The 13,310-nt window shown below is 35.4% G+C and overlaps 1 protein-coding gene across 10 annotated transcripts in view; it reads right to left on the bottom strand.

The window, feature by feature from the left end:
• Positions 1-13,310, bottom strand: part of TRDN (triadin) — a 224,279-nt gene that overhangs the window by 111,142 nt on the left and 99,827 nt on the right. For all 10 annotated transcript variants that reach the window (XM_051792113.1, XM_051792115.1, XM_051792118.1 and 7 more), the window contains 3 exons: positions 2,634-2,669; positions 1,490-1,552; positions 585-647 (listed from right to left, as the gene is read on the bottom strand). In XM_051792113.1, coding sequence (XP_051648073.1) covers positions 585-647; positions 1,490-1,552; positions 2,634-2,669 — 162 coding nt within the window. The remainder of the gene's footprint in view (positions 1-584; positions 648-1,489; positions 1,553-2,633; positions 2,670-13,310) is intronic.

Genomic DNA, 13,310 nt, shown 5'->3' with positions numbered 1-13,310 from the left:
TATGACAGTCAATTATGTTTAGGACATTCACTAACACTAACTTTTAAAAAATTCTTTTCTGGGCATGAATAAAGCCTCAGAAAGATAACCATATATTTTCTACCACATTTAGTGGTTTGATATGTTAATGTTTCTATTTATTACTTGAGCTTAAAATGAGCTATATTTGTAAAATAATTCATGTAAAAAGCTATGCTGGCCATTGAATCTGTTCATGCCATGCACCCTTTGAAACTACTTAGGCCTTTGATTGATTTAATGTATAAGGAAAAACAGTGTTTCTAATGTTTCTGTAAAAATCATAGAACTGAAAATTACATGTTTTATATATTTATATATATAATATGCATAAAATATGTATATATGTCATATGTAAAGCCACGATATAATAAAATAAATATAAACATATATATCTATATAAATATACTGTGATATATCTGTGTCAATGTATCCATATCTCCCACTTGGATTCTTAAATGATAATGAATTACATACACCCTTATCTCAAAAGTGGAAAACTTGAAAGTTCTTACGCTAAATAGTCAGATATTAACTGCAGAAAAAGTCCAAGTTCAATTTCTTACCTGCTTTTTTAATTTCAGGGACAGCTGTCTTCTCATGAGTTTTCTCTTTTTTTCCTGTTTTTTCTAAGATTTAATTAAAGAAAGTAATTTGCTATGCTAGAACTCTGAATCATACACTCAAATATGTAGTCAGACAAGTCCTGGTGGGCACATGCTGAAAAAAGTGTGACTTATTTGGGAGTTTAGTTCAGATTATTCCCTTATAGCATTTGCAGCCAACTAGCCACAGATCAATCAGCTGAAAATGAAAAGTAATCAGTATGCATCAACTATGGATGATTTGGACCCTTAATAATTCATCAAAGGCTAGATGAAAATCATCAGCGCATGACTGTGGCGCCTTTTAGCTTAAGCTCCAGTAGCCATGAGATCATTAAAAAATAATTAATGACTTAAATATTTTTATATGCAACAAGACCTTAGTGGATTTCAGATGCTTCCTGGGAATGAATGATCAAAATATTATTTAGATGGATATCATGGCTTTGCAGTTTGGTCACTGCAAGTTTCGATTCTGATTCTATAAAATAAATAAATAAATCTAACCCACTTTTGGAAAGTGATGTACCAGGAATCGAATGATATCTTCCGTGAGTTTTCTGTATTGCATTATCACTATGTCCTACTATATACAGACTCTATTAAATTGTTTAAAAAGCCCATAAATGGCCGCAAAACAAGACATTTTGTTTGTCAGAAAATAAGTTTGGAAAATATTGGATGCTGAACACATCAAACATTAGATACTGAAGAAGTGGTAACATGCAAACAGTGACTAAGCAACTAAGAGGAGGACAGTACAGAGCCAGAAGCATAGGATTAACACATCAGAAAACAAAGATAAATGAGCCAGGAGTGTGAGTAAAAGCTGAATAAGGCCAGTGAGAAACATTTCCAACTCATACCTTTCATCTTTGTTTCAGTCTTATTCCTTTTTTCATCAGTCTTCTTCTTTTCCTCTTTTCTCTCTAAAAAAGGAAATAGAAGTTCAGCTGACTATTTTTACATAGATACACACACACAGACATGTATGTTTTTATGCATGTATACATTTGGGATGGGATTCCTTCACTAATTGCAATACGTTCTAGATTTGATAAGCTGGTCACTTACTACCAGCAGCTCAGAAAGACAGCTTAATACTCTGAGAGTGAATGTGGTGCTAAGGATAGAACTGGAACAAGTATGTACACCAGATTATTACTTAACTAACTACTAATTCAGGAAGTTATGCCCATTAACATGGTGAAACTAAGAGATTATTGTGGTGACTCAATAGCCATGCACCTGTTCTGCTTCTTTTGTAAAGTCTAACCGAGTGGCAGCAAAACTTGAAAGTGGTACTTGGGAAAAAGTGTAGAATGCCATGAAAAGCCTGCATATACAATACATCTTTATAACACCTTTTATGAATTGAATCTTTGAAACTATCATTACAGGACTTCAGCTATTCACAGAGAGTTGTTGTTAAAGTATCATTACAAAAGAACATGACTTATTCTTTTAAAAGCATCTGCCTCTATTTTGTCAATTAATTGAACAACAGTAGCAATAAGGGGAATATTTTTCTTTTTTTTACAACAAGCTACAACGATTTAATTACTAATTTCATTAATGTTTTTAATTAGAAAATTGAGAGTTCAGTAGAGGATATGAGGAAGCTGTAATTCTTACTTTTCCTTTGGGAAACGAATTCCTTTTTTGATGGGGAAGAATACAAGAGTAGCTAATCGAAGTGCTCTTTTAATTGCTCATCCATGAAAAGCCACATTTGTTACCATCAGGTTGTGCTTCATGGCTTTGGGTACTGATGTAGTTATACACAGAGAAACTAAAATTTTGTGATGTTTTACTGTTACGTATGTGGATAAGAAACCAAGTTTTACTATCTTACAAAAGAGAGAACCATAAGCCTTGAAGCAAGAGTCTTTTCTTTAATTAAAAAATATTTAAGGTATGGAAGTCTTTTCAGATCCAAGAGACAATATACTCCTATCCTTTGCATAAATTAACATGAAGACAAGGGAAATATAATAAAAAACAACTTACTTTTCACTTCTCTGGGTACCACAATAGACTTTTCTTCTGCATGGAAAATATATACAAATAAGGAAAAAAAATAATCAGTATAGCATCTTCCTAAACCAAAATAAATATATACACAAATTTGATTTTTGAAAAATTTAAAAATTGCTGGCTTTATAGAGTACATGAATTCCACAGTCTGTCCATGGTGGTTTCACAAATTTTTTATTTTGCCTATCGTGGAGGCAATGTATTTACCAATATGCAGGGTCTCCCCAAACCACACTTGTTCTGATTTTCTGACAATAGGATTTAATGTTAAGCATAATCTTGATGCATTACAGCCCTTTCTACTTTAAACAGATTTGTTCAAGACATTTCCCTAGTTGTTGTCTTCAGAAAATGAAACAGAAAATCCTTACATGCATTCTACAGAATGTTTGTCTTGGTGTTTTATGTGCTTAGTTCTTCAGGAGTGTGCTTTGTGATACTCAGGTTTCTTAGACATGTATAGAGCATTAGAGCTGTGTTCACCCTCCACAAACTTGCTTGGAGCTTCATTTTCTTGTATATTTGAATATTTTTGTTATTGGCTATCTCTAGGGTTCCAAGGAGTCTCTCTCCCTCTCTCTCTCTCTCTCTCTCTCTTTCTGACACACCGTTTGAGAAACTTGTGCTAGGAACTGTGGATGTCTCCTCAAAATGGAAGTCTCTCAGCTTCAGATTTCACCTAAGCTGTTCCACAGCTCCCCTTTCCTGTGCAACCTGACTTTCATTGTTTCATTTCCACATGTAATGTAGAGCTCTTCTAATTTCTGAAATGTGGTTTGTTTATTTATTTGCTTACTCTGCCTGAATTAACCCAAACTGTTAAACATACCAATTATGTCAGTTACTGTTAGAAAAGAGTTTCCTTCTGCCTTTCTTCCATTAGCCTTTACCCTAGTAACTGTAGGCTGAAGTGCTACCGGTACTTCCGTAATTTCCATTTTTTTTAATTAGATCGATTGTTTTGCTTTCTTACACTTCTGATGCTAGGTGATGCACAGGAACAATTTGTAAGCCCGGGTCCTTACAACAAACAAGATTCTTTTTAACCCAAGACCATTTCTGCTTTTGAATTTGTATAGTTTTGCATGCTTCTGGGGCCCAGAAAAGCCACATGAAATCTGCCTCGAGTTTCATAGCAAGGTTCAGAGCCATATGTGTCTTGAGAGCCATGAGCTGAGGCATGGAGCTTTGAGAAATGGAGCTTTGTATGGAAGCTGTACAGGAAGTAGCGAGAATTTTTAGTGCAAATAACCTAAAGCAAAGACGACTACGTCCCTTCATTGCTAAGTCATTCTAACAATTAATCCCACTGACATATTTTCTTTCATCAAGCTCTCAAGCTGCATTATTCAGAATGTCCAGGCAGCCTAGAGACATCTGTATTCATTATGAAATTTCTGGAGGATGATTACATAGAAGTATTAAAGAAATGTGGCCCCTATTTCCAATTTGCACTGCCTAATTACAAGATGTATAATCTCAGTCAAGTTTGAGAAAAACAGTCACAGGTCTTCCATTCACATCTCACCTGCATCTAGCTCCATTGCTGTCCCTCACAGATACTACTGACAGAAGTTTATGTAAATGACAGTGATGGACTTGGATATTATGGAGAGCTATTTCTGATTTAACAAAGTGATCCCATTTCTTGAATAAATTTATTTCCTCCTAATTTGAGTAGCTCATATTTAAAATGTTGCTTATTAAGTGTATGTTTAGCACCAGCAAAACTTGTAATTCCTGAAGCAGTAAATGTAGTGGACTTTCTCTAGATATGTACACAGATAAATTAAGAGGCAGAGCAAATAATTAAATAGGAACTTAACAAGTCTTCTGCACTGTAAAACATGATCCCCATCTGTTAATTGAAAGGACTTATTTTTTTAGCTAAGAGCACTAACAGAGCTACAAATGACCATGGATCAACTGCATAAAGAAGGATCATAATATCCACAAACTGTGGGTTACACAAGGCAAGACAAGGTGCTTTCAATGATTCAACATTGACCACAATATAGAATTCAAGTGCAATTGACTACTGAAAAATCTATTGTTATTGCTCCTGTTTCTTGATAATGTAACTAATGATATTTTTTTCACCATGTCCTAGTTAGAGCAGCCAGGACCAGTTCATCACTGTGTGGGTGTAACCCAAACTATGTATTCGACACTCTATGTCATTTCCCAGGAACTGTTAACAATAGACCATTTGCACCAGCTGCTTAGAGCACACCTGACTCCTCAGGCTATAAGAGGGGTGTTAAGAAGCCTGTGAGATAGGAGAATATTTCTATCCTCACGCCAATGACTCAGGTGTGATAACTCCCCTTTGGGGAGTCATTAGTACCTTCACACCCAGCCTGAGGGGTCATGTCTGCTAATGACCCATTAAGGATTCCAAAAATATCTCATGACTCACAATCACCCATTGTGGAACTCCCTGCCCTGGGGGAGGTACTGGGCATTCCCACTGGAGCCTGAGTATATATAATCTTGGGGTCTTGGAACTTCTGGGCCCCACTTGTTGGATCCAGAGGAGGACCAGAACCTTGACCAGACTGCAACCAGCACTCTCATCAACAGGTTTTCCTTTCCTTTTACTTTGGACTCAGGGGGATCAATATGGGGCTCAGCACAGGGGCCAAAGAACACCATTCTGTTCCTGCCCCAGGGTGCTGGGTTATACACCCGGTTTTTGTGGTTTAAAACCAATTGTTTGTCTGTATAATTGTATTTATTGTATTATTTTAATTAAATTGTAACTTTGACTTATAATCTCTTTTGAGTTGGGTTCATTTCTCCTGCCGGTTTACGTTTAAACTAGCACACACCAGGAGCACTAGTCCTGAACCACATTTTACAGATAGGGTGTAAGACATATGGGTACAAAAAGACCTCATCTTCAAAAGCCTGCAATACCTTTACAAGAATGAAATAGGGATATATGCAGCTGTTAGAGTACATGACAGAATCAGTCAGCCAGGCAAGCAATGGACTTTTCACTTAATCAAGTCTTTTTTTTTCTGTAGGTTCTGGCAGAAGTTGAGCTTTACGTAGTATAAGAAGTACAGTGATCACAAGAAATGTGAATTAAAGTAGTGATGTACTACTGAATGGGAAATTCAGGTAAATTTTTTCCTGGGTGAAAAATAAAAAGAAGCAGCATAGAATAGTTTTCCTGAGAAGTGACTGAATTGAACAGCCATTAGAGCAAAGAAGCATCTAAGATGGAATTATTTATTTTTGAATAAGGAGTGAAGGACTGAGGCCAGTGGAAATCCAAGTAAGATTCAACAAAGACCAAGAAAGAGGTCTTTGACAATGTCTTTGTGTTGTTCTCATTGAACAGCAACTAATTCTTGAACAACAGTGGGAGAGGAGATAACAGAAGCATGTTAACAATGCAGTACTTGAAAACAGGCCTTGTGAGACTGGTCTGCTACTGTGCCAGCAATGAGTGGAATCTAAATTTAGAGATGCTCATGAGTTACTGGGCATAGTGTCATGAGAATGCTGCACAGGAACTGGAAGAAGAAGGTGCTCTGAAAATTTCTTCTCGGAATTGCTCCTGATGGTTCGTGTGTTTATGGAAAGACTGACTCAAAGGAATTGTCAGCTTATCTCATCTCCTCTCAGAAACCGAGGTAAGGAGGGCAGCAAAATACAGCCACAGATTCCTTCTTGTGGAGAGGCGTGCATACAGCAAACACTGACTAGTGGGACTGAATGCCAGAAGTCTGGAGATGTTTTGGTTCACCAAAGCTTTCTTAAGTTCAGATACTTATATAGGGCTTATCTGCATTTATCTAAAACCCTGTTGCCAGGAAATCTCAGGAGGAAAGCTCTTGTGAGAGACTTTAGCTATTGCCTGATTTTGTGAAATACTACAACAGCTTTTCTTGCCTACTGATTCTCATCCTGGTAGAACTAAAGAGCAGCAAAGATATGTGTGTACTCACTTACATACAAACCAGAACAAAACAAACATTTACTTAGCTTTTCCTGAGAAACCATAATTCAGACTGAACACAGTAACTTAATTCTGTTTTTCTCCAAACAGCTCTGTACATCTCAAGATGTCACTGGCATAATTTTAAAAGACCATTCCTTATTAATTTTGAGGGAATTACAGTTGTTCTTTGTTTTACTGGTGACTGCAATACTTTTCCTGCTGAACTCAATGAAAGTTTTGCTGTTGATTTGAGTGGAATTTGGATACCTTTTAAATATTAAAATAACTAGTTGTGTTTCAGTTTTTGATGATATTTCTTTCCCCTTTGTGTTTTGCTTAGAGTGGAGGCTGACAATGACTGGTCAGTTGCACTTTCGATTCTAAACAACTTAACACATTCACAAAATAAGGCCCCCTAAGGGTTACAAAACTTCTGGAGGAATGGAAAAACAATGCAAGGAAATATTTCTGCTTAGTTTAGGGTGTCATAGAAACTCATAGTTTTAAGATTAAGTCTAAATTTCAATTAAAAATTTACCTCAGCAGTCTCTTTGAAAAAAATCCCTTTCTGTGTCCTTGTTGGTCCAGTTATTTTCTCTATGAGAAATAATTCTCTCTAGATTCAGCCAAACTACAGAAAGGTCAAGAAAGATCAAAGAAACCTAAATAATATTAAAGTTCTTAGAATTGCTTCTTTTAACACACCATCACATACACGTGCACACACACATACACACTCATATGTTCTCTCTAACTTACAGGTGAATGCTCAGGCCAAAATGAAGTGCATTTTTTTGCAAAGCTCTGTTTAAGTGGCACCTTTTTTTTTTCAACAGAGGAATGAAATACAATTTGTTCTCATATCGAGCAAGTGAGAGATTATTGAGGCACATGGATAATTGGAGATATAGCAGAAATCCTAGGCAATTTCTCCAGCTTGACTTTGCTTTTTGAAACTGCTTTACTGTTTTCAAATCCCAATCTGAAACACTATTTGGCAGCTGTGAAGATTGCTTATGGAGATATTTTTGAGGTCTGCAAAATCTATGTAATAGCGGTACCGTGCTTGAAATTCCTAATGTTTTCATGTGACCTACATAAATGTTTCTCATTTCTTCCTGTAGTGATTATAGGCTCCTTTTTCATGGCTCTGTTGAATTAAGCATCAGAACTGTTTGCTAATAGCATGAAGCCATATGTTGCCCTCACTAAAAAACACAGTGGGGAGCAAAGGGATAAAAATACCAGTGCAATGAAGCCAGAGCATGCATGCCAAGAGAAAAAAGAGAGGCCAGGCCAATTTACAAGACAAGACCAGCAATAGGAAATCCACTGGACAGTGGTCAATGGCAAACATGATGCAAATATGATTTGACAGAGAATTAAATTCCCAGGGGAACACTGACTTGTGGTACAACCTTCACTAGAGAGAGCCAAACCAACAGAGCTAAGGTAGCAGAGTTAGCCTTCTCCATCCTTATGACTAACATTCTTACTAGGCAACATGAATCAACAGCAGCACCAATTGTGTTACCAGTGCTGGGAAGGATATTGTTGTCACTTTTTAGGAGGCATGCTTTTGAGCAAGAATGTCTGAGCTTTATTAATGGGATGATGAGGTTATGCAGGACCTCTTCTGCAAGAGTTTCCCTTTCCTTTCCAAAGAAAAATGGAATTTCTGCTTTTGAAAGCCCAGAGAATCTCAACCAAGTAAGTATTTTCCATTTGCAGGTACAACATATTCAAAATATTATTGCTTTTCTGTAACATTTAAAAAGCACTTGAAAAAGTTAAAATAATCTTCAGAGCTAATTGTTTTTATTTTCTTGGGTAGATTTTGGTGAATATTTAAAATGGATAATCTAATATTGTAAATTGTATTATTATTATTAATATTAATGATGAGAAAACAAAATAATATGTCTAATCAAAATAGACATATCTTCATAAATATCTTTCTACATTTGAGTAAGTTTTTTTCTAATGTCTGTTTAACTTTTTGTATTTTATGCTAGAATAAAAGTAGTACAGAAGAGCCTCATATCATTAAGGAAAATGTCAAGGGCTTTTTAAAACCATGACAATTTAGGGTTTTTTTCATCTCAGCTAAATCATTAGAATGTACTGCTTATATGTCTAATCTAAATCATTAAATAACTCACTTTGAAACCTTGTTCATATTATTTCAAAGGTTTTACTGTCTTCAGTACAGACTCATGGAGATTTAAGGCCCATGTTTCTCAAAAAACCTTGTTATGCTACATATAATGTGTTAAAGCTAACCAAACTGTTCCATCTAATAACCTAGATTAAAACCTAGCCTATTGTATTGTGCTATTTCTCATAGCACTATTTTTCTCTTTTTTTAAAATTTTTATTCTCTCTTGGATTAAAATGGATTTTTATCCACAACTCATGTCAGTATTATTAAGAATACTTCAAACGGGAAGAATTTTTTCAAATTGTGTTTTTTGGAAAGGTTTTGGTTGTATCTTGAATCACTGTCTTTCACTGGAAGGATTTTTTTTAGGGTAATTGATTTTATAGTACAAAAGAAAAAAACGAGTTTTTTATAGAATAATCTTTGTACAGAAGAGAAGGCAGACATCGACAGACTGTACAGAAGCAGATTGATTTGTACAAGATTTATACACTTCTATACATCAAGGAAGCTTTGTCAAAATTGGTATTGACTTTAGTAATTTAAATATTCTTGGCTATATCCTGTAATATTATATTCATGAACAGAGGTATAGACTAGAAGTTCTTAAGATAGTCAGATAGTGTACATTCTATACAGCACTAAACATAGATGTAGTTGCCAATTCAGCCTCCACAAGAGTTTTGGAGGAAGTTAAACATATTTCACAGCAATTCACTTTATTGCATTCTGCAAAATTTGTCATTAGAGGATTCAAACAGTGACCTAGAAAAAATATCTTTTCCTCATAGGTTCCCTGAAGATGCTACAGAAACTTTAATTTTTTTTCTTTTTTTTTTTTTCGTCATTTAATATCACAAATACCAGCAAGATGGCAAGGAACAGCCGGTATACTTCAGGCAAAGAAGGGGGATATGTCAGAGCCTGTCACAATGCATTAACAAATCAGAATGGTTATGTTGATGACTCTTCCATGATCAATGCTATCCTACTCCAAGATACAAGCACAGAGTTCTAGGACAATACAACCTGGAAAATCGTACTCAGATACAATGCCATTCCGAGGTTTTTCATGATTCAGGGCTCTTCAAAGTGGTACAAAGCAAAGTCTATTTGAGATCATATGTAATATTCATTAAGATTCCTTCCACCAGGAGAAACATTTTGATAAAGGCTTCTCACAAAAGTGCTGTGATCTTGTGAGAAGGCAAAGACATGCTATTCTGGGGCAATTAACATGAAACCTTATGGATAACTACCTGAGCCTCTGAGCTTAGTTTTGACATTTCTTGTCTAACTACAGCATCTTCCTGAGAGATTACCCTGCCATGTCAGAGAGCTTCACATGAGAGGACTATCAGAAAGGAGAGTCCTTTTTAGGTGAACGGGGAATGGAGGAAGCTAAAAGCTATGTGAGCTGAGTGAAAAAGTCAAGACCTGAAAGAGAGAATCACAGAGGATCAGTATACACTGCAAAGCAGTTTTAGGATGCCAGTGAATAGCAAAACACAAGAAATCTAGAGTTAAAAGAGGTGGAGAAGAGTACAGTCAAGGAAGGAGAAACATATTAAAGTTCAGGGAGCCATGGAGAACTGATCTGTTCAAATTACAGGCAACACCAGTATCCTCCCTAGATGGTAGCATCAGAGTGTCAGCTAAGCTGAGAGCACTGTTCCCAAGTCCTTGTGAAAGCTCCAGAAGAAGATAAGATAAAGAATTTAGAAGTTATTTCACTTCACAGTTTACCAAACAAGGTTTCTAAGCTTGAAACCTAGGTAGAAGGTAGGTATCAATGCCTTTCTCTTCACAAATTTCCTTTTCCTGTTTCTCTTGTTTATTGTTACAGGATCTTTTGTTTCATTTCATTATTCTCTTCTGTTGGTAACCTGAAACTTCAAACTCTTCATTGAACTTTGACGATAAGATCTTTGAAAAGAGCCAAAGAACCATGAAATAGGAGAGCAATGATCTGTTCTTTTTCTTTCTGACTGGATGAATACAAAGCATTTTGCGTTTTGACCAGGAGATAGCTGAAAATTTCAACTCCCATACACACTTTAATGCCATTTATTGAATACTACTAGAATGTAGTATGCAAACTGGGATTGTCTTACGTAATTATCCCTTTTCCAAAAAATTTACTGTGGAGGTGAAGGAAGAGCAAATGGTAATGGCAAGGAGAGAAAGTTTGAGTTTTAGTACATAATAACAATATGCTCTTTTTCTAAGATGTCAAGAATTCAGCAGAACATAGTATCTATAGGGCATAGGATAGTATCCAGGAAAAACTTTCTATCTGAAGGTATCAAAAAAATCTAAAAATTCTGGAGATATCTGGCACATATGCTACCACTCTTTTCACCTTATCAGAAAACAAGAGTGGTCCGAGGTTAGGTAAGAAAGCAGTGGCAAAACAGAGTAAAAGTGAAAACATGTCGTTCTAGAAAAAGAGTATGATCCTTCACCAGTGGCATGATTATGTATATAGTGTCTGACTATCACTGAGTTGGAAAGCCCAGGGTGTAAATAGATTGGTTTCATAAATTTCCTGTGGGTTAACCATTCCGTTACTTCCTAACATTTTACCATTTTTTTTGGAGCTGGTTTCTTCTGTCAGAGGCTGGGCCAGTCTTTCATATTATGAAAAGTGTATTTCTCAATTAATAAATGCTTCTACTTATTCCCTTTTCTGCGAACTTAATATACTATCTTCAATTATATTTTTGATAAGAAGGATCTATGGTTCAATCTGCCCCTTCTCCTGATCAGGGATATTTAGTGATGTACCAGTCATAAAGGTATGTAAGCACTAAGAAGTCACATGCAGATGTCTCTTTAGCTATTTCAGAGATTTATATTTCTCTACCTAGTCCTCTTTTTCCCTTCTGACCTTGTGCCAAATATTCCCATAAATTACTTTTTTTTTTTCCTCAGGGCTGAAACAAAGCTTCAGGGTTTAGGGTTTCTAAAGGCAGTCTGACATATTTTCTCATATACGGAAAACACAGAATAGCACAATATAACAGTTTTTCACAGTAGCATTTTACAAGTAATTCTGCCTTCTTCATTTCCTTTAAAACTCTTGCATGAGTAGTATTGTATCTCAGTGACCAGTCTTGAGCTTTAAAGGAAATTCAGTTTTATGGTTCTGAGCAGATCATCTGCCCCCCCAATTTGTTTGCCAAACTGGTATCTAATTTACATTCCCAATTACCTCAATTGCACACATAAACGAGCTAATGAAACACACAAATGTATAACTGGTCATAAATAGTAATTTCTAAGTGCAATTGCAGTAATTGCATGCTCCTCATGATTTTCAAAATCAAGACCCTAATGTTAATTTAATGCTAGTTCATCTTGTATAACAGTTATATTTAAAGCAGAAGTTTATCACTCAGCAAATGTGACAGTCTTGTTCTATTATGTCTTTTTTCCATTACAGTTAATTGGTGGATAACAGTGTTTAACATTGCAGGGACTTCTTTCTGCTGATAAGCAGGGATCAGGCATTTTCCTAAAATAAACAGGACTGCAAATCTATTTATAAACTACATTGTGTCACAATAACTGCAATTTTACACTCTTTAAACAACATATTTAAAAAGAAATATTCATTTGAGGTAACGAGATTTTGGGGAAAGAGATAATAAGCCACATAACTATTTTTGTCCAAATGTTCTGGTCACAATCACATCACAGAAATATTTAATTAACATATCTGTTTTAGTCACAGGTCCTGCCAAAATCTAAGTCTCATTTTCTGTTTCCAAATGCAGTTAAATCTTGTAGCTCTTGTTACTTATTCTGCTGCCATCCCATCTGTTTTTCTCTTAGACTACAATTGATTTCTGGATAATGTAGAACTAAGACCTCTATGAGATTAACAAGTGCTGCGGTGTGACTGAATTACTCTGAAGTATCATATGAAAACTTCTATATAATTACGTGATAAGAATCATGTGTTATTAAATTTGTATTACTAAAGTGTATGGTATAAAGACCAAGAATGTATATTGCAGTAGTAGTTCTAAGTCACTGGATGTAGTCCATTTTAAAATTAAAATGCGTATTTCAACCACTTTACTGTTATGGTTAGCCTATAAACAATATAATTCAATGGCAGGGATTATGTTTTAATCTTTTGAAGGTAAGATCTGACTTTGTATTTGTCTTTTACTGGTTTTAACAATAGAAATAGGGTTGATAAATGCAGAGCCAGAAATATTATGTTCATTATTGCAGATAATGCACAGAAATGCTACTGAATAACAATAGCTGAAAGAGTAATCCAAAGTATATTAAGAGGATAATGTTGATTATGTTTATAGTTAGATAACAATTCATGGCTGAACACCATTCAAAGCATTTTACATATTAGGCCTCAATTCTGTAATCTGTTTCACTCAGGAAATCCCAGAAGCCATCTGTGGATGGCTACTACCATAAGGAACACTTAGGTATTGTGCATATTTCAGTGTGTCATTCCTGTCCCAACCCTAATTATTAGATCAGCTTTGTAATATAGGTTATAATT

Source organism: Manacus candei, unplaced genomic scaffold (genome assembly GCF_025592945.1).
Source record: "Manacus candei isolate 608988 ecotype Guabito, Panama unplaced genomic scaffold, ASM2559294v1 h1tg000034l, whole genome shotgun sequence".
NCBI lineage: Eukaryota > Metazoa > Chordata > Aves > Passeriformes > Pipridae > Manacus > Manacus candei.
Note: the sequence above shows the minus strand (reverse complement) of the source record. Positions and strands in the feature narration are given on the sequence as shown.